Source organism: Filicampus tigris, chromosome 4 (assembly GCF_054856515.1).
Source record: "Filicampus tigris isolate MCC_2025a chromosome 4, RoL_Ftig_1.0, whole genome shotgun sequence".
NCBI classification, from domain to species: domain Eukaryota; kingdom Metazoa; phylum Chordata; class Actinopteri; order Syngnathiformes; family Syngnathidae; genus Filicampus; species Filicampus tigris.
In genome coordinates this window covers 5,603,128-5,626,301 of record NC_141220.1, presented here as the reverse complement: position 1 = coordinate 5,626,301, position 23,174 = coordinate 5,603,128, and the positions used below count along the sequence as shown (strand labels likewise).

Below are 23,174 nucleotides of genomic sequence, written 5' to 3'. Positions count from 1 at the left end.
AAAACAATGACTTCTAGCCAACTTGTACATTGTCACCTTTTTGTTATATCATCAGTGAAAGATTCATATCCTTTTTGTGAAGTTGTTGTTGTCGGTTAGTGTCTTACTAATGACGCCAATGAGCCGGTTTGGTGTAACTGAGGAACCTGACGAATGGATTGCTTCACATCTCTATTTGGAAAATATGCAATCTCATCAATGAGGTGTCTTTAGGTTAGCACACGGGCTACATCAAAGGTAAATTATTTTACATTAGAAAATTCTCACGGCACGCTACCAAACATGGCACAAAAATATGAATACTTAAAAAGTGCTGGATTTTCTCAATGTACTCGCAAATGTTCTTATTCGGTTTGAAACCCCTGCCTGTGTAATTGAACACAAGTCTGATCTACTCGCAGGTCACCACAACTTATTGTGGTTTGTGAATGGCAACAGGTGGATGAAGAAGTTAGGTAATTGTTCATTCTGTTATGCAGAGGTGCATTAATTGTAATTATTAAATAATTCTATGTGGAATTGTATAATTTACCACAACATTCCTGATGATCCCTCACGGCACACCACTATGCTACGGCACCTTGGTTGGGAGTCACTAGGCTACATTATATGCACTCACTCATCCCCATGACGACTCACAATCAACTGCTGGCTCAAGGTCAGATCATCTCCAGCTGGCATGGCACTGAAATACGTCTCACAGCTACTCAAACTCAACAACAATTCCACTTACTCATGCATCTCCACCAGTGACATGCATGAGGCACCGACATTAGAGGCAGATTTACAAATTCATGAGCCAAACCCAGAGCCGTATTTGCCATTAAATTAGCCGCCTCAGATTAAAAGCTAGTAAACTGGTATTTGATGTTTGAAGCAGCTTTTAACCTACAGTATAAGTCTTGCTTAATTAATTACATCACATTTCAGTTGGTAGAGAAATTTTGATCGTTAGATGTATCTTCATTGTTTGGTTTTCATTCGGAGCAACATTTTAGAATACTGCAAATGATGCTTCATTTTTCTCCCAACTACGGCAACATTTTTGTCTTCCTGAATCAACTCTGCACGTGCACAGTAAGATGATGGAATATTCCCTTGCATGAGAAGCGAGGAAGAGCAGTCGAAATGTCCATGATACAGTGAGTCAGGGGTGTTTCCCTCCGAGGTCCGCATACAGAAAAATAGAAAGATGCAAGAGCCACTTTGAATTGTTTTCGCTTTAACTTTTTAAACATGGTAAAATCAATCACTCTATCAATACATTGTTTCTCAAACGTAGTTATTTTTTAAAAACTGTTCCGTCAATGCTTTCTGTTAAAGAGGATAAGTGAAAGTTCCTGTATACTACAGGAATAGATCCACTGGGCAGCAGCTGAATCCCATCTCCACATTCAGAAGCAATCTGCAGGACCATTAATGTTCACAAATCAAACCTGGATACTAAGCAGAAAGTGGAGGGAAACAGTTTTGTTTGTGAAACTATTTTGTTTTCTCCATAGTGTATAAAGAGGAATTCTGTTAAATTTTAGCTGTAAATTTATTTGTGTCTTTTAGTAGTGGTAGTCCTCATTACTCACTTCTAACTGGCCATCCCAACCCTTTTTTTTAATAGTATAAAATAAATAAACAAAATTATATATTTTTTTATAATACCTTGTCAAAAGTATTTTTTTTATACGTTGCGGGCCACTAAATAATCAAGACCAATGTCACTGAAAAGAGATTGAATAAAGGAACAAAATTATGTTTTTTGTCAATATGTTAAGAATTAAGGAAGTATTAAGACATTTTACTCTCATTTTATCTCTTTTACCCTAACATTTGAAAAATATTTAGAAATATATGAAGTCCCTGAGATTGAATGGCTGGACTGTAAAAAGACAAATAAATATCTTCTTGGCAGTGAATGAGTTAAATAAATATTGATTGTTTATACCTCATTCAATCCCTTGGCACTTGACAAGTTAAAAATTAGCTCTTGTTTCCGATTCAAAACAATAGAATGGCCTGGTACTGAATGACTGTGCGAAGTGATGTGCGGCTGTGCGGTGACAAATAAAAGCAAAGAGAAGCATTTTCAGTTGAGATGAGCATAGGGAACGACTACAACTGCCATAAAATCCATCTCTGCAGTGCGACCCCCATCTGCCTGTTGTTTGTTTTGCGACCGGATTCACACACCAAAGCTGGCAACGGAGGGCTGGCTTATACCAGTGGACAGCTCACCTGCATCTCGCCCCATTCACGGTTTGGCGACAAAAATTTTGTCATCCTATTATTTTCTTCTGCATTGTACAAATTGGATCTAACTTTGTCTGCATGTCCCCAAATACCTCAAAATTAGGTGAGATAGGTCGATATAAAAAATCAAGACAGATGTCAACACCAGGGCAGTCAAAGATCAGTTATCCTGCCATGTCTGCGTTAAACAGAAATGCTGCATGAAAATCATCAAATTGAAAATAAGGTGACAGAGGAGATTCCACTGTACATCATATCTAACAATAGATCCGGAAAACACATTTTAATTAGCCAGAGTGCATTTTTCTGAGGGGAGAACAAACAGATGCCCTGCGATTGGCTGGCAACCAATTTGTGGTGTCCCCTGCCTACTTCCCATTGACAGCTGGGATAGGCTCCAGCCCCCCTGCGACCCTTGTGAGGATAAGCGGTAGATAATGGATGGGTGGATGAGAACAAACAGACTTGCATGACGTCATCACACGAAGATGGCGTCACAAATAATGGCAGAACTGGGTCCATGTTCACATACCTAGTCTATGTTCTACAGACTATTTGTCTCAAGTTGTGAGAGTTTATTTAATTTGCTACAGTCACTGTAAACACACTTTATGTTAGGGTAAGATATGTAAATTGGAAATGAAGCGGGGCGCCAAATATAATAAACCTTGCCTAGGGCGCCACATTTGCTAGGAGGCAAATCTGGTTATTAGCAGAGCTGGGCATCGCCTTAACCGCCACCGCATTCCGTCCTGCATATTTAATTGACCACGTGATCACGGTCCATCCCTCGTCCGAGACAGCCAATCGACGTCAAGAACGTAATCTTCACGTCACAAGCAGGCGCCGCACGAGGAGACATGACGCCAAACGAAGAACAATTATCAAACAAAAGCAAAAGACAGACACACGCACAGCGTGGTGATCGGTGAAATAAAAACGATGTGGGGCACATGTCATTGCGTCCGCAAGGTGCACAACACTGTTTTGTTTTTTATTTTTTCCTCACTCGGCCGCCTGTCAGGAATGCAGCACCTGCTTGTGACGTGATCCAGTTAAGTCCGTTCTCCACGTCCTTTGAGTGACTTGGACCGACTGGGACCACGTGGGTCGATTAAATATGCAGACGGGAAATAGGCTTAACAGCTCTAGTTATTAGTATTATGCATCTATCAACATTAGCATTGATTGTTCTAATAAATTACACTTGTGCCATTAGTCACCAATCAACACAACTTAAAATTGCCAATATTTAATCATACACGCTTATTCAATCAGAGATCACATTCGCTATATTATGCAATTATGTTAATTGAAAAATGGTAAATTCACAAAACTGGGGTGCACTGAACATGGTTTGGAATGCGGATGTGGAAAATATTGATAACTGTAATCCATTTGGCACATTGGCAGTGCTCTCATGCCAAGCTGTAGACATGACCATTGTTGAACACCATATGGGAGTAACCCCCGTTTCACTGCTCTGACTTAAACTAGGGATTAGATGCAAATCTTACTGTACTGTACTCATAATACTGTAGAAGTGGATTACCCAATGAAAGCCTATAATTAAGGCCAGTTTATTATTTTCTGTAGAACGCTGCTGTCAGAGAGAGAGGGTCTCCATTTCATGCCATCTCATTAGATTGTACTGTATTGCCTCCTCCCAAGAGTCAACCTCTGAGAACAGCTCAATAAAATGCAGCAGCCAAGTCAGCAGTAGGTCAATAGACAATAAGTGAAGTGAAAGGGCATAGGAGAGTGAGTCCAAAGGGAAACATCTGCATAATGTTATTCTGCAGAGTGGGAAAATTGCTCTGTATTAATACCTGGAAGAAGGGAGGGACGAAGAACATTTGCAGGAAAAACAAATAAAATCAAATTTGTGACTAATTGAAAAAAGGGACAGTGAGAGAACCGTAACTGTGTTGAGACCATCCAGGAAACTCATTTCACCAAGTCCTAAAGTGAGTCCACAAAATTGCAATGTTGCCTAGCAACGTTTACCTCAAAATACAATTAAGAGTATAATGAGCAAATGCGACAAATATTTAATGAATTCTTGAATCATCAGGTGACCCTGAAAGTGTTCAAAACAAACTTTATGCAATATACTGTACAGCTCGAATGTCTTATATAAGAGAATATTATGGCTTCAGTTCAATTTAGAAGGGAACAAAAGCATGCCAAAATAGGGTTACAACTTTGAAAACTTCGTCAGCATACCACCAAAGTCTGTTGTTTTCTAAAGTATTCTGTCATGGTTTCGGAATGGAGGACCCGAATGCATGAAGGCAGGAGAAGGGCTACTGAAGAAAATATTAACGAAAAACCAGCACAAACAAATCTTGAAAAGTCCAAAACTCAAAGTAGCAAAGAAACACTAGAGAACCAAAACAACATATCGGGAGAAACAAAAAACATGACAGACAATGAGCCGACGAGGACTGAACGAAAACTAGGAACTTAAACACAAGCATACTGACGAGACAACGAGAAACACAAGGTAGGAGTGAGCTGATTGGCCAACACTAGGGTGTGTAATGCAGACAGGTGGACACAATTCATTGACGAGACAGACACAGAAACACTGAGAAAACAAAACTAAAAAGGCCCAAACATAACAGTATTCTGTTGTTTTCTAAAGTATTCTGCTAACCAGTCATCTACCGTGATGCCACATTAATACAAATGACACTTCATTTTAGTCATCCATTTTAGAGGACAAGAATAAATGTCCACATTAAGTCCTAAACACATTAGGCATTAATTCAATGAGGTGACTCACCACAATAGATTCATCCTCACAGCTATGTGTTTCCTGCAGCAGCCTGCACATGCTAATCTGTGCCAGTGATGGCGCTGTTGCACCACTTGTCATATTTTAATCAAGTATATTTTACTCTGTTACATCTGGGAAGAAGAACAGCGCCAACATGAACCTGTGTCTCATACGTCGCCTTCAGTGAAGCACTGTGGTGTCTGCCTCACCTCAGGCGCTTAATCTGCAGTTTTATGCGATGAGCAAAATCGCAGTCCACCAACATTAAATACACTAGCCTGACTCTGGAAAATTAGGAGTGCATTGTAAGAGTCTCTGACACTATTATATCAGAGATATGAATAGAGACAGAAAGAAGCACATTTAGAGAGGGAGTGGCAATCTGATGTTACTCTTGGCTGCTTACTGTGTGTCTCTTAGTTAATTGAAAGGAAAAATGCAAATCCACTAAATTTCAATTTGAAATCATGGGCGTTATTGGATTTAATTAGAAAATCAATAAAAAGCACAGAGAAGATAACTGAAATTGAAAATAATATTATTTAAAGCGGAAGTCCAGTCAAAAATTGTCCTTACAGTAATTTGCCCTATGTGCCCCCACTTTTCGAAACATGGCATTCGGATTAATATTGCGTTAGTGGAATATGAATGAAGTAGCAGAATCCAACCGATTTTATCCATCTCGTGGTGGCCACTGTGCCACTTGCTGTGGACTAAAAATTACATCATATTTGCCTAGGGCTCTTATAACGACAAATCACAGCTCGCCTATTTTCTCAGTTTGGTCATGTGATATTCACAAGATGAGGCATGATTGGTTGTTACCTGAGCAAATGTCAATCGACAGCGGAAGGCAAGGTGGATACAATTTAATGGTCCACAAATGCAATATTAATCAAGAAGACCATGTTTAGACTAGTGTTGCTGCATATTATTATGAAGATTTTTTTTCACTTGAGTTCCATTTTAATCATCATTTGTTTGTTTTTAGACAAGGAGGACCTCAGCCCTGCTTGCAGACATGGGCACTTGACCCTTTTGTGCTGTGACCCTCCACCCTTGACCTGGGTACCCTTCCGGCCGCGATCCTCCGGCCATATCCATAAACATTGTCGGCCACCGCCCCGTTCCGCCCCCGCGTCCGTGATTGACGTCGCCGCGGGAGAGATGCTAACGGCATAGGCTTTTTAAGCATCATTAGCTGGGTAATTTACAATTCGAACCCGCTGTGGACACGCTTCAAATGCACCAGTAGTACTTACCCAACTGCGTGTGCTTACTTGCATTGCGAGCCCCGGGGTTGGGTTTGTCGTATTGTATATAATTATTTGGGTCCAACAGACGGCCAGAAGTCGCAGTCAACAAGTTACTTATTTTCCACACTTCCCCTCCTTCACACCTCTGGCCTTCAAAATAAAAGCATACCAGCAAACCACTATACACAGCAGGTTTGCTACGGCATATTTCCGGAAGTAGGGAAGACGAGACGGAAGAAGTGCATGAACCTTGATGTGCCGGCGTCATCCTTGACTGCTGCGCGCAGCTTGACTATACTCGTGGACACAAGTTGTTTTGAAACAGTTACGTTCCAAGTCAGGGGGCGTCGCTTCAAAAAGACAGCGGCAACAATGGATATCGTGCCTGTTACAACCATAAAGGGACCGAGATGACTAGATGATGCATTTAATTTTATTGCGAAAACAATCTGGAAGGTGGCGGCTAAGGGGGAACGTGGGTGAGTAGCTTGTTTTTACACATACGCCGCTGCCAAACTAGTTTGATTTGCAGCAGCAACGAGCTGCGTGGTGCATTCTCTCCTCAGTGTGGGAAACTGTATGTCATCGCAACATGTGACATAATGGACCGATCAGAGTAGCAACAATTCCTGATGTGTGCGTGGCATGTGTTGCAGACCCTTCGCCAACAGCACAATGCATCGGTCATGTGAATCAATGCGGAAGTTGTCGCTCTCGCTGTTACGGGAGTAGAAAGAAGCCTAAAAAGAAGCCTTTCACCGAGTAGGCTGAGATTAAATTTGCCCGCCTCGCAAGCACGTCACACGCATGAGGGCCAATTAGTGGGCCGGACTAAAATCCACTTCCGGCCATGCTTAGTCCAGGACTGCCCAGCTCTGCCGGCTTGGTAATGGTTTTACACACAAACCATCACGACCGCTTGCGTTATGTATTTACAAGAGAGTTTTGGGAGAGCCAGCCATACCCAATGCCTCGAGCGAGATTTATATGGCCCCTCCATCAGGGATTCCCATACTGTACACATGCAAAAGTCCAATTGTTTTAACCTTTGTCACCCAATTTAAAATCCATCCATTCATCTATTTTCTATACCACTTATCAACATCAGGGTCGCGGGTGTGTTAGCGTCCATCCCAGCTGACTTTGGGCAAGAGGCGCTGGAGTGGACGCAAACCAAGCACAGGCGGCACATACTGTAAGACAAACAATTATACTCACATTAAAGACAACAATGTGCGCTACTCATGAAGTCCTTGGGGGCTACCTGGCACCATTATGGTGACCCCTGATCTAGTCTTCAGTTAACCTAACATGTATGTTTTAGCAATGTGGGAGGAAACCGGAGTACCTGGCAAAAACCCACGTAAGCACAAGGAGAGCAGACAAACTCGACTCCACACAGGAAGGCCAGAGCCTGGATACGAACCCACAACCTCTGAATTGTGAGGCAGTCATGCTAACCAGTTGACCACCTAGCCCCAACTTAAAATTGAAATTCAAAATTATGCAATTTATTATCATTTTTAGTCATATGTTTCCAATTGTCTATAATATACAATAACTTTTTTTGTATTGTCATTTCTAGTAATAATTATTGGGCCTTGTTTTAATCTATGTTAGTTTTTCCATTTTAGAAGTTAAAAGTAATTAGTTGAACTGAAGGTTAATGTTTAATTTGATTTTTCCCCAATTTTGTGGCACCCCCTGGAGGCCTCATGGTCTAGCTGGCTCTGTGTTTTGTTCACCATTAAACGTTTGAGTGTGCACCAATTTGAAGTGATATTATTGGAAGTATTAGTGGAAGAGATAAACAAAGATTATATTGAATCCATTGCTCTGATGATTTTGTGGAACCCAGTAACCACAAAAAAAAACATACTTTGTTTGCTTTAGCTCGCTCCTGGTGTGTAGTAATTAGTACCAGTACCAGTAATTAGTACTGGCACAGTGAGTTCCCATCCATTACAGTGCACTGATATTATCCAGGCACCCCTACACTTTTGTCACAAATTTTGGCATTAGTAATTTTTCTGCCCTTTTCACATGACTGCAGTACTGTTAGACACCCTGATACTCTGCTACAGGTTATTTACATTAATTGCATATTTAAAGTGTATGGGACACGAAAAAAAAGTTACCCTAAAAACTTTTTTAAGGAGTACAAGTACTATAGTAATAGTACTATAGTATTTTTAATAATAACATTTTAAGGATTACTTTAGTAAAAAACTAATGAAAAGGCCTCAAAAAAAGATGCAGAAAACTCAATATGTTCATGAGCTGGGTCCGCCCATTGGCCATTTGACCCAGTGCATGCGTGACGTCACTGGACCAAAGGGGTTGACTTCAGACTCTGAAGATGGCGATGACAAGATGTCGGTAAGTATTGGTCGCGCCATTTTTATTGTTTAATTAAAGGAGAAACGTAATTAATCAGAAGACAAACCACAACGAGCATATTTCACAGTCAGCAAGTTAGAGATGTGGCTCGATGACGTTATATCCACCTTCTTCACAATTTCGTTGTCGCGCAGGCCCCGCCCAGAATATTTTCAAAGCGTAATGCCAAATCTGTGAAATACTTGGTTAATGTGTATCAATGCGAGAAGCCGTTCATTGCAACATGGATATTTTATTATTTAATACAACATATTGAAATTTGTAAAAATTGTGTCCCATACGTTTGAAGAACAAATATAATATTGATCTGAATGCACACTTTAAAATAATCTGTTGTGGAGACCATTTAATTCTTACAGTCAATATCATTTGAAATCATTACTTTCACACCATAGCAAGAAAGCAACATGGCTGAGAAGTCATTGTTTATCATGCCACCCACAGTTACAGTTTCATAAAATGTTTATTGTTATGAAAAAAAAAACTATGTTTATAAATAAGTGAAGAAGTTAAGAGATGTTTGTTTCTTTGTGCTTTTTAGATATGATTTGAATGAATGAGCTGTTTAATGTTCCTTAGCCTCATTTAAATTAATACTATTTTTCCAACTGGGGCAATTCAAGAAATGTCAACTCTGCGCGTAGGATTAGAAAGATTAGTTTAACAGCCGTCTCACAATACAGAGGTCCAGAGTTCGAATTCGGGCTGCACCCTGTGTGGAGTTTGCAAGGTCTCGCCCATGCTTGTGGTGGTACTCTGGTTTCCTCCACATTCCAAAAACATGCATGGTAGGTTAATTGAACAATCTTAAAGTCGAAATTGTCCCTGGGTGTGATCGTGAGTGAGAGCGTTTGTTTGTCTGTGTGTGCCTTGAGATTGGCTGGCAACCAATTCGGGCTGCACCCTACCTACTGCCCAAAGACAGCTGGTATAGTCTCCAGCACCCTCATGAGAATAAGCATTTTCCATAATTGATGGATGGATGGACATTTCTGGAATGCCAAGCAAAAGGTTAATCCACATGGTAATGAACACTATGTTGCATTTCTACTCTTCTGCGGCCTACTAGCCTAAGATGTTAAAGGACAGTAACACATAAACCCATGCAGATGCTCTCTGGGTCAAAATGGAGAAGAAAGCCTGAACTGGTGTTGACCTAATTATAATTGCAGGCTACAAGGTTTTGCTCGTGATGTTTGTTGCATCAACACATTCCCGAGGCCAGTAACTAGGGCAGCAACAACCATTTGTTCATGCCATATCCCTTTGATCCAAGCAACTCCTTAGAAGGGCTCCAACCTAAAAGCAGCAGCTAACAATGAATCATGCTGCCTGGTTTATGTAGAACCAATCAAGACTACAGAAAAATACTGCAATAGCATTGAATTCAGATAGACATGCAGCATTTCTTTACAGGGGTGTACAGACAGGCTTACATTTTCAAAGATTTCAGCTTTACCCTTTGCATAAACAGTGACGTTTTCAGACAATAAAGCCCTGAATACAGTTACCTCATCCTTGAGGATATTATTTCAAATGACATATAACCAGGATTATGCGGGGAATGACATGTGTTTTATGTCACTCTCATTCTATGTCATGCTATTCTTAGTGGGCCCTTTTATACACGCAGATGTTCTTCCCCAGTGAAATGTTTATTGTACTTATTACAATTTTGATGTGTATTTCTTTTTTATTTAGTTGTATGCATGTTTCATGCTTTCCTTGTACTTCAAGTGTTATAATGTACAGATGGCAAACATACATTTGAAAAGTAATTTGCATAACTTGTTGGAGTCATTCCCATATAATATGTACTAAAGATGTTCAATGCTATTGCTTATCCAAAAACAACAATCAATGAGCGGCATGTTATTTTAAAAAGCTTAGCTGTCTCATGAATTAATTTACAGAAAATATATAAAATGATGCAGTCATTGTGACATACAAGACAAGTCATTGTGACATACAAGACAACAAACAACACAAACATTATAGCCAACATGTTTGAGGGTAATAATCCTCCTTAAATTCAGTATCAGTGCTTTATTTTTGATATAATGTGTTGTTGTGTAGCCAGAATGACCTTTGTGTGACGGGATCTATTAGGTCCATAATAGTGGGCCAACTAACACAGAGGTTTGGGTAATTCACACATATAAAATTATAATTAAGAAGGTAAACAACTGCAAGGTGAAAGTTAACATTTGCATCTGGATGACACATCAACACTTCAACTGTAAAATTATGTGTACACTGAAAAAAACTGTGCTGAATTTACTTAAGTTTATTTCAAGTGGTTGCACAAAATATAAGCATCTGGATCCAAACATAATTTTAAAGTGGAGTAGCAGTCTACTTCCAAAATGTTTCTGCAGATCAAGATTGTCTTTTTTGTGCAAACACGTGACGAAATGCAGACCCGTCACATGACCTCAGTCTTTAGGGAGCACATGAAATGCATAGGGGAGGGGGTCAATTATTGTTACCAAATGCAATGGTACAACTTCTCCAGTTGGCTTCTCCAGGTTATCATGTCTGGCTTCAGACAGAACCCCTCACAATTTACAATGTAGCTCAATGTATTTAAAATGAACATAACGTTGTGCTGGCTTGCCTCATCACAGTTTTTGGTATTTTGGATTTTGATGTGAAGATCTTGAATGTAGCTTCTATAACAATAAATCCTTAAGCCACCCAGCAAATTTGACCAGCTATATAACAGGTGCAGTTGGAGTCAACAGAGGGACATCAGCCAGGGCACAAAATTACACAAACATGCTTTGAACCTACTTTGCGGCATAATAGGTTGTTGTACCTTTAATATAGTCTGAGTGTCTGAGTGATAAACAACTCAAGACATTTCTTAACACAAAAATAGACATTATTATTGTAGGGAAGTTCTGCTAAACAAACTCACAGCACTGTGCACACGCTAGCCTCAGTCTTCATGCTGTGTCGCAGACTTCAAGAACATAAAAAAAAGTATGCAAATTAGTAACCATATAAAGGTTATCTTACTAGGACTTTGTAGCATTTTCTACAATGATAAAATACATTTTAGAGAAATATTAGGTTTTTATTTTGTTGTTTTACTTTTTAGAGATCTGTGCCTCAAGTTGGGGGGGCGCAAACAACTTAGTGGTGGGTACGGCCCCTTATAGCCCACCCAGGACGACGGGTCTGATGAAATGAAACTGAGTAAATTTAACACATCATTTTTTCCATGTATATGATGGATCAACTGAAAGGCATGTACTGTGACACAAAATCTTGTATCTTGTGAAACCACTTGTCTGAATGGCTCAATGGAATCCCAAAAGGAGTTTCTTTTTTTTATTTTTATTTTTTAGGAAGATTGCATAACTGCTCATTGTACTGTACTTGACTGACCGCAATCCCCCAGTTTACAGGACCGTTGTTTGATGTGAATCTAACTACATGTGCATGCATTTAGAGCAGTCTAATACAAGAGGAAGTGGGTCACAGCTCCTCGGGGGAACCAATCTGGGAGCTTGAAATTCCTCTTCATCATACATGTTTAATGATGGATTGTATCACTTTTAAAAGGCAACAGCCACGCCTCATAGGCAATTAACAAAGTCAACTAGCACCACACACACACAATAAGAAAATACATCTATCTGCTCAATATTTGGAAAATATACGGTAAATATGTAAAGCTTGCACGTCGTTTTTACCAATGTACAGACAGTATGTATTTTGTTTTCCTTTTTAATGCCCTGTTTTATTTGAAAGTTTTCATACTGGCTTTTTCGCTCTCAGAATATTCTGTTGATGCAAACATGAAAAACCTGTCAAATGCATCTATCTGAGAGTCAAACAAGCAACATAAATGCGTTTTTAATATCTTGTTTGTTTTTGCGGGAGCCATGGCTGCAAAGTGCTCGGAGCTAAGAGGGATGTTGGGTGGGGCTACCATATCCATTCAGTCCATTAGAATATGATCTAAAAAAAATCTAAACACATCTCCAGCTTGCAGCGCTAGCTGTGTTATAGACAAAGGATACTTTCAAAGATGCAAGCAACAAGTCCACAATTGCCACTTTTTGTTACATTTGGAATGAACTGAGTGGCCATTGCTAGATTTATAAACCAGTTAGAAGAATTGTGTGCGCACGCAAATGGATATATAAAGTTGCGTGCACATTATAACAAGTGCGTTGCGTGAGGTACGTGGTGATTAATTGTTCTACTAAGAGAAAAAAAACTACGAACCGTTATCTCAATCGTAAGTAGCCTATATGATACATGGCACAGTTAAGGAGCTGTATGCATTGTTGCATGTCAATTCTTAATGATGCTTGGAGCCTTACCAGAGTCCGTGTACCGAGGTCTGGCCAGGTCTCTGAAGTAGTAGGTGAAATCCAAGCAGTTGTCGTCCTGCACCTCTCCTTTGGAACACAGGTCGGAGAGCAACTCGAGCGCCTTTCGACAAATCTCATACTCTCTTTCTCCAGGCATTGCCCTCCAGCATCCTCCTGACTGCTCGGCCACCCTGCCCGATCCTCCAACCCAGACCCGATCCTCCAACCCAGTCACACGGCCGGAGACGCACCGCAGGCACGATCCACCGCGGCTACACCCCTGGATGGTGACGCATCCGCCAAGTCGAGCGAAACCAGAGTTGGTCTGACTTTCAGGTTATTTCTTTGCAGTAATTAAGGTTTTGATAAGTTTCTGCTATTTAAAACATCCTCGTTGTGGTTGTTGTTTATTTTTTTGTACACGCCCGCGCTCAAACGAATTGGCTCACAAGCCTGCCGCTGTTTCTCCTCTGTCCGCTAATGAAGCATCAATGGCTGCGAATGAATGAGTGACTGGACGCTCTCTGCTCTGAGCTCTCAATGATCCTCTCATCGCAATGGGATGCTGAGACGCACAGGAAGTTCATATGACTCCATCAACTCCCCCCAGCCCCCCCCCCCCCCCCCCTTCTCCTTCACGGCAACCTAAACCCTTATATTCAAACAGCATGCATGGTCTCTCTATTCACTTGTTATCTTAAAAAAAAACAAAAAAAAAACAGGCTAACCTCTCCACTTAGCTTTTCCTTTCTCTTTCTTTCTTTCTTTCTTTCTTTTGTTCTTTCTTTCTTTCTTTCTTTCTTTCTTTCTTTCTTTCTTTCTTTCTTTCTTTCTTTCTTTATGTTTAATTAGATTGCAAGTAAAGAGTGACCATTTACCTGTAAACCTAACCACCTTATTCCTATACACCATAAGCCTTTGCGTGAAAAGTTTCCTGGTCTGTTTATCGCCTTAAGCCTGGGTACCCTTCCGCCGTCCGTCTATCCGCCTCACCAGACCACACCAAATAATCGCAACACATTCAAAATTCCGCTGCGACAAGGGAAACTGTTTGCGACTGTTAAAACTGTTGGCGAACGTCTTCAAAACCATTTGCGAAGTTGAAGGAACCCTGACGAAAAACCAACATTCGCTACGTGTGCACACAAACCTGCGCCGCTCAGTGAGATACGTGCTTAAAGAGATACTTGGGTGATCTTAACATTGGCACTTATATAATAGGTTTGCATGTAAAAACGACATTAGTACTAAAATTCCCACCCCAAAAGACTCTGTAGTGATTTAAGGACTTTTTCGTGATTAGGTTTACTACAAATTTCCACGTCCCTTTTATGTTATGTTTTCGGTCTCAGCGATCTACCTCACGCGAGGAAGGCATGCTTGGTAATATTGCTCGCTTTGTCAGTTCTGTTGTCTAAAACGGTATCCGATCGCCACCAAAATGCAAATGCACATTACTACTCTTGTCCACTTCAAACTGTGAAAGTATACAAGTGTTCTGCACAGTAGTTTGGATTTATTGAAATAAAATGTGATCTTATCATGATCACCTCCACAGCTCTGCTGACTTCCACATTTCTTCATTCTCATATAAATCAGCCATGGAGAGGTTAATCCTTTTGATATGTTGAAGTGGGCATTAGTAGAGATGTCCACATAAATTTTGGTGCCAATTGATTGTCATTTTTGGACGTTATAAGCAATGAAAGTACAATGATTTCCAATGGAGAGTTTGGAATCGGTCCCTCGCGAGACTCCGGCCGAACAAGGATAGAATGGTAGGGGGCGCGGCCATTCTGCTCATTAACAAGGGGCATTATTCATAGAGTCACTTATTTCCTAATTCCTCCCAAATTTATTGATAAAATTGAAAATGACAACTTTTTTCATTTTCAAAAAAATATATAAAATGAACTTGTTAGTGAAAACGTGGCCATCATGGCCCCACCGTCCCTTTAAGGTGGATAAATTAAGCCAAAGATTTGATTCTTCCCACTGGCTCAACACTAATGTGATGAGGTAATGTGCCGAAGCCACAACTCTGCTAGTTGCAGATGGTTGGAGGCCTAAATAGTGAGATGTAATGCATGTGTCTGACCTTTACTGATAGGAGTAATAAAGGGCAAGCACAATGAATAAATGTGCCATAAAGCACTGATAAATCCAATCAAGGGCTCCCTGCCCATTTCTGCCTCAGTCAGTTTATAAATAGCCACAGACAGGTTCACCAACATTAAAAAATAGCACCAAGCCAAATAAATGTAATACTTAAAAATAATCCACTAGCTATAATTTAGTTTTAAATGCAAGCCTGATCAACTGATCCAGTTATGTTTTTGCACAGGTGAACATTGAAGTTGCACACATTAAAGCCGCTTCCAAAACGGGTTTACTATGCATAAGGTTGGGCATCGAGAATCGAGTGGAACGAGACATTATTGTTGCAAACAAGAAAAACACTTTGCAACCTTTTGCAATTGTTTGTCACCTTTTGAAACCTTTTAGGAACCCTGACAATAAAACAAGCAAGTATTTGCCACTCAGTGAGATACAGGACTAAATGTCAGTGCTAAATTATTAAATGTGTGCGGACGGTGTGCAACAATACATAGCATGCCAGACACGAACGGAGAAGAACCAATCGGATGTGAGTATGCGTAGCACGCAATAATATACTGCGCCGGACACAAAGGAAGAAGACTAAGAAAACTAGTATTGCACTTTTTACATGTGCACTCTAGTGGAGAAGATAATTGTAATGTGACAACTACCCATCTAACATAGACTGGTTAAAAATAGCCCTTTGAGAAATTACTTGTAAAGTTCATGCAGTAAGAAGTTCATGAAGTTCCAAACATATATTATTAATTAAATCATTTTTAAAAATATTAAGAATGAAAAGACAGTGAAATTCAAACAATCCACCCCCAAGGAAAAAAAACAGCATTTAAAACAAAAAGAAAATTACCTCCCTTATTTAAACCATGCAAACTTTTGTTTTTAACTAATTCACTGCCAGACAGTTTCAGACCCTCTTTTACACTAACATTTGAACATAATTAAAAAAAAAAAAAAAAAAAAATACTGTAAATAAATTCCTGGGATTGAATGGCTGAACTGTGAAAAGACAAATAAATATGCCTTTGGCAGTGAATGAGTCAAGACTCGGAATTGAGAGTTGATCGGATTAGGAATCGTATAAATTCAAATGATGTTCAACCCTAGCTATGCACACAGATGACACCCCCAAGATGCACCCCGACCCCACCCAAAAACTCAATTTCCAGAGCAGGGCACTTGACCCTTTTTTGCCGATCCGGCTGCGACCCTCCACCCTTGACCTGGGTAGCCTTCCGGCCATATTCATAAACATTGTCGGCCCCGCCCTGTTCCGCCCCCTGACTCCCCCAAAAAAAGCGTCCGTGATTGACGTCGCCGCGTGAGAGATGCTAACGGCAGAGACTTTTTAAAGATCATTAGCTGGCTGATTTACAATTCGAACCCGCTGTGGACAGGCTTCAAATGCGCTAGTAGTACTTACCCAACTGCGTGTGCTTACTTGCATTGCGAGCCCCGGGGTTTGATTTGTCGTATTGTATGTATAATTATTTGGGTCCAACAGACGGCCAGAAGTTGCAGTCAACAAGTTACTTATTTTCCACACTTCCCCTCCTTCACACCTCCGGCCTTCAAAATAAAAGCATACTAGCAAACCACTATACACAGCAGGTTTGCTACGGCTTATTTCCGGAAGTAGGGAAGACGAGACGGAAGAAGTGCATGAACTCCACCTTGGTGTGCCGGCGTCATCCTTGAGTGCTGCATGCAGCTTGACTATACTCATGGACACAAGTTGTTTTGAAACAGTTACGTTCCAAGTCGGGGGGCGTCGCTTCAAAAAGACAGCGACAACAATGGATATCGTGCCTGCTACAACCATAAAGGGACCGAGATGACTAGACGATGCATTTAATTTTATTGCGAAAATGATCTGGAAGGTGGCGGCTAAGTGGCCACACTTTTAAAGCGAGGAGGAAACCGTCTGCTGCATTCGTGCAGTGAGTGACATGAAAATAATGTGTTTTATTGATGGCAAGTAACATGCGGAGATGACGTATTATTGTGTCAGGACACCAGTGCCTCGCCATTTCAATCAAGTTATTTAAATTTGGGAGTTCACTCTGTCCGCTCAAGCCATGTAAACGGGTTATTCTGAATGACTCAGAAATCAGAATTTTGACCTTAACCCAAGTATTGTATGCATGTAAATGTAGTCATTGTGTAGGGGTTGGAGAACCACAGCTTTGTGTGCTTGTTGTGTTCGCTGCTGTGTTGGAAGGCAAATGTCGAATTTGTGGTCAAAAGTGTGGCTCACAGTATTCATGAAAATGTACTGCTTCTTCTTAATTGCAAGTCTTATCAAGTCAAGTATGCAAGTCAAATTACACTGGGTGGGTGATGAGTAAACAGAACAGTTTCTATAGCTAACACGGAAAATGAGATAAGGGTCAATTCTGTATTACCCCAGGAAGCCATGACTACCAAGTGAATTTTAATTTTTTACATTTTAAGGCCAGTGGAATATAATTTTCAACAGGGGAAACAATGTGATATTTTTTCATGTAGTTGGAGGCGCAAAAGGGCTGTGTTACCAGTAATTTCCATGAATTAACAATGCCGCAAACACTTTCCAGCAGGGGTAGCCAACGGGGTGCTAAGCACCTGGTTACCTGCTGGGAGCCAGTGCCGCCCGCAGAGGACTTAATCAAGCACAAGCCTAGTTGATGTACATGTAATCAATGTGATTCCTCCTGCCCTATATTCATGACACCAGCTACCATATGCAATATAAATAATCAATACAATTTCAAATGAGCCATGTATCGGGTTATTTGTGTTTTGTTATGGTACCATCAACTATTGCATAGATGAGAGCAGCGTAATGAGAGTGGGGGTAAATTGGGGATTGGGATTAGGTAGATCACACCAAAGCAGAAAACCGGTTGCAGATTTCATGATTCCATGGCTCTTGTGAGCAACATTCAAAAGCTAATTGAAAGCTTAAAATGAAATACAATAAGATTTCAATTAGCTTTTGAATGAATAATATTGAATATTTGTGTGTTGAGATTAACTCAATTAATTAAGTAATTAAGATTAATTTAAAACTCTGATATTTTTCTTACAAACTAACATGTACAGTAGATGGGAGAATTTATACAAAAAGAACAAATTATTGTTCTACAAATCATCGCTGTCCTTTGAAAAACACGTATGTCCAATTTTGGTAACATTTTTAATTTTCACATTGATGCGATGTCTGTAACGCGGAAACACCATTCACGTAAAAATAAGAAAATTGAAAAAAATTAACATAAGTGTTTTTCACAGGACAGCGACAAAATGCTCTTTAAGATCCATCCATCCATCCATTATCTATACTGCTTATCCTCACAAGGGTCGCGGGACGTGCTGGAGCCTATCCCAGCTGTCTTTGGGCAGTAGGCAGGGGACACCCTGAATTGGTTGCCAGCCAATCGCAGGGCACACAGAGACAAACATCCGCACTCACAATCACACCTAGGGACAATTTAGACAGTCCAATCAACTTACCATGCATGTTTTTGGAATGTGGGAGGAAACCGGAGAAAACCCTCGCAGGCACGGGGAGAACATGCAAACTCCACACAGGGAGGCCAGAGCCGGGATCGAACCCACGACCTCTGAACTGTGAGGCGGACGTGCCTACCAGTCGGCCACCGTGCCGCCTGCTCTTGAAGATAAGATTTGATAATGTGTTAAAGTCGCTGATAAAGATTGCACAAAATAATTACACAATATACGGGATATTGTTGAATTATTGTTGAGTCTTCTTGCCCGTTGAATGGATTTGCATATAATTATTCATTGCAATGTAAACTTAAACTATACATTCTTTATTGTTATTCAAGAAGGTTATTTCAAACAGGTTGGCCTGCACTTCACTCTTTATGGTACAGTGGAATCTCAGTTTATGAATTTGATCCGTTCCGTGACTTCCTTCCCAAGCCGAAATGTTTGACAACTGAGGTAATGTTTCCTATTGCAATGAATTGAAACACAATGAATCCATTCCAAATCCCAGCACTAAGTAGTTTACCTTGGTTTCATCTGTGTGTGGTTAAAAATAAAAACAGCACAAAATAGAGATAAGTAAAAACACTTTATGAAGAAATAACATGGGGTGTTAACCAGCAAATCACCGTGCAAAGAATTTATATCAGATACAATAAAATATAATAATCCTTATTGTCATTGCAGTACCCAACACAATTTCACTGCTACTTATTTTTGTGTGATCTAAAAAGGCAGTAGACACTAAAAAGTTGTGATAGTGTGCAGGTAAAAATAATGATCAATAAAATGAAATACAATAAGGTGAGATGGTACAGCCCACAGCAACTGATGCTCTTGTCAGTAATGCTGGATGAGAAGTATTCCACTTGTATAGTTGTACATGTAAATACCATTTGGGGTATTGCGTTTGTAACATGTTAAAGGAAAGGTAGTATGGCTAGCAATTAGGCTACTGTAGGATATGATGTGGGTATAATACGGGAATATGAGTATGCAGTTGGGAGTTACTGCACTTGAGTGATGCAGGGAAGAGTCAAGAGATATGTATTGTGGTGAAATATGTGGGAGTTTGTTTATGGCTGCTGAGTGTGTTGATGGCCCTGGGGAAGAAGCTGTCCCTGAGTCTGTTTGCGTGGCTTTCGTGTGCTCTGTAGCGCCGGCCAGAGGGCAGCAGTTTAAACAAGTGATTGCCGGGTTGGGAGTTGTCCTTGATGATGGTTGTTGCTCTGCTGAAGTAGCAAGAGCTGCCAATGACCTCAAAGCTGAGCAGAAAGCTTTTTTCCCCATACAGTATGCATTGTATTGTGTGATGCGGTGACCATTTTGACTGAGTGGTATCCATGGTGAATGTAGGCAAGGTTGTCTAGTCCCACAGAATTAAAGGCAGCATGTTAAACCTTTGATTCACAACATGGGTCAAAAGTGACCCGGCTGAGTTAAAATTTTCTATGTCTTTGCAATGAATTAATTTCAGCATTCAGTATTCAAGATATTCCTCAATTGTTTTTTATCATTATACGTCCTTGATTTATTTTTTGTATTGTTACATTACATTATGAATACAACCCATTTTTGATTCAATCCCTCTCTAATGGACAACATGGGTCAAAAATGACCCACTTCCATTTTCTGTTTAATGCATGTATTGCTGAGAGTTTTGATGACATATCTTTGAAATGAATTAGTATTTTTATCAATTACTATGCAGAGTATGCATTAAATATCTTGTTTTTGTTTAGCACAAATCATAATTGTTATTGGTCTTTTCTTACACAATGAACAAGCACAGCTTTTGTATTTGGAGCTCAAGTTTAGAGACATGGGTCAGAAACGACCCACATCCATTTACAGTGAAAACTGTGTGAAACGTGTTTCCCTTTGCCCATCTAATACATGTAAGTATTGTTTTTCAATTGCTCTAACACTACCTACAACAATTGTGAAAGATAACTGTAAGAATGAAAAATAAAAGAGAATTGTAGACATTTGATTAGGTTTATGTTACCTTGAGAGAGTACTTTTCAGAAGTAATTACTATTGGCTAGCTAGCTGTTGACATATTCTGTTTTAGTGAGCTATTCTATTGTAGTGAGCTAACACTCAATCAACTTTGTATAAATATGTATATATGTGTATGTATATTGATGTACAATTGGAAATATTGTGCTTTTTTTTAAAATCCAGAGCGTGGCTGGTCTCAGATTTACTGCTGAGATGGTTGCAGCAACAAGACAGGGAAGATGAGTAGGCAATTTGGAGGTTTAGGGGACCAAGGAATGTTCCTTGGTCTCCAGGTCTCTTATCCTCTAACCTGCCTTCCTCAGGTACTTCTACCAGGAGTTGCCTCCCAAGCCGGTGAGGGCACCAGGCAGAGAACATTGAGGTCGCCCATGGTTCCCTGGTACAATTTGCTGGATGATGCCCCTCTCAATGACTACACCAAGTTCACAGCACAGCACCCTGATTCTATGGGTGGTGTGAACAACATACACCGGAAATGCATCAAGGAGCTGGACGAAGAGCTTGTCATGCCACATAAGAAGAGGTGCATGGAGAGCATGGATAAAGTCCAAAACAAAATGACATTACTGAGGCAATGGGGAATTGTGTGTTTAAAAACATAGCCACATAAGAGCACATCAGATAGTAGTTCCAAAGAAAGAGGAAGAGTACTGTTTATTTTCTCTTTCTGTTCCGTTTTAATCAGCAAAGTTGCTGTCATGTTAAAAGGCACTGTTAGGAAAGAATCTGTTCAGGTACATACATGTACATTTACAGTTCAAAATCGTTCCGTAAATGTAGTAAATATCAAATTTTTCAATAAAGAAGACAACGTGGATTTCAGTGAAGATGATTAAAGCGACTTGTGATTTCAAACACAGGAGAAATGAAGATAAATAAATACTGTTCTCTTTGTTTATTCCATTTTAATCAGCAACGTTTCTGCCATGTTAAAAGGCACTGTTAGGAAAGAATCTATTCAGGTGTTTAAACATTTACAGTTCATTTGTACATTTACAGTTCAAAATCATTCTGTAAATGCAGTAATCTAATCTGATCAATTTTTGTTTGTGGAATAAGTGTTAATCCACTCGTTTTTAGCCATGTCTGGGGGCGGCCATTTTGTCTTCTGTCGACTGTCAATGACATCACAACTGCTCACAACGACCAATCACGGCTGACCTGTTTTCTGAATCTGAGCCGTGATTGGTCGTAAGCAGTTATGATGTAATTTTCAGTCGACACAAGACAAAATGGCCGCCCCCAGACATGGCTAAAAATGAGTGGATTAACACTTATTCCACAAACAAAAATGTATCAGAATGCCCTGTTTCAACTAGTGTGCTTGCATAAAACATATTCTTGAAAAAAAAATGTTTGCGTTGACTTCCGCTTTAAAGCGTATGTGCAATATTCAATCATTAAAATATTTGATTTCAAAAGATAGACCAAAGAAAACCCCAGCCAGCATGAAATAACATGGGAAATTAATGTGGGTCATTTTTTACCCATGTTGTGCATTAGAAGGGGTGTACATATGTTGTGCATCAAAGGGTTAAAAAGCAAGAAAGGAGAGAAGAGGATTTGCAGGGACCATTTGACAATGAAGTCTTGCTCAATACTGTCACCAGTGAGCCCTCGAATTGTAGTTGAAGGTGGAACCTGAGCAAATGTTCACCTCTCGCAGTGCGGTTACACTTATTGGCTAGCTAGCTGGCGTGGTGAGCTCCTTCTTCCACAGAGGGAGAGGCATGGAGGGCTTGATGCTGGGACTCTGTATTAACTAGAGATGGGCACTTAACCATTTTTTTGCCGCTCCGTCCGCGACCTGTATACCCTTCTTTCCTTGTCCCTCTATCCTTGTTCATTTCACCAAATGTAGACACTTTTAAATCCAGGTTAAAAGCATTTCTGTTCTCATGCGCCTATGCATGAAATCTGCATTGTATTATTTTATATTTGTTCATATTTTCATTTTAGTTTAATTATTCTACATGATTTTGATTTTTGCAATTCTTAATGTTTTATTTCTCTTTCTGTAATGTTTTTTATGTTTTATGTAAAGCACTTTGAATTGTCTTGTGCATGAAATGTGATATACAAATAAATTTGCCTTGCCTTGCCTTCATTAACTTAATGAACTTAACCCCCCCCCCCCAAAAAAAAGCATCCGTGCACTCATAAACATTATTTAAAGATCATTACTGATCATTACATTACTGATCATTTCCTATGCACATGCATTTACCGACTAGGAATATTGTGAGTGGATTTAATTGTTTCCAACTGTTTAACCAAGATAGCATTGTGATTTTGATTGTGTTGATGATGCGGGCTGAGCAAGTCAGGGGACATCATGAGAATATATAAGATTATGTAATAACCCAATACTACTGCGTTTTAACACAAGACCTTTTCAGTTTTTATTGCATTTAGCAATAAAAATAATTATTGCAAAATAACACAATGTTATTTTAAGAGGAAAATGAACATCTTCCACTTCCGGGTCTTAGCTTTCAGTGTACGGCAGAGCTGGCATGAACCGTT

General features: G+C 39.9%; 1 protein-coding gene across 1 annotated transcript in view; it reads right to left on the bottom strand.

Annotated features, from left to right (window-relative positions):
• syt9b (synaptotagmin IXb) overlaps positions 1-13,557 on the bottom strand; it is a 48,125-nt gene extending 34,568 nt beyond the window's left edge. The window contains exon 1 of the mRNA XM_086029285.1: positions 13,020-13,557. Within this exon, the coding sequence (XP_085885411.1) occupies positions 13,020-13,167 (148 nt within the window). The 5' untranslated portion in view covers positions 13,168-13,557. The remainder of the gene's footprint in view (positions 1-13,019) is intronic.
• Positions 13,558-23,174: the final 9,617 nt, after the last annotated feature.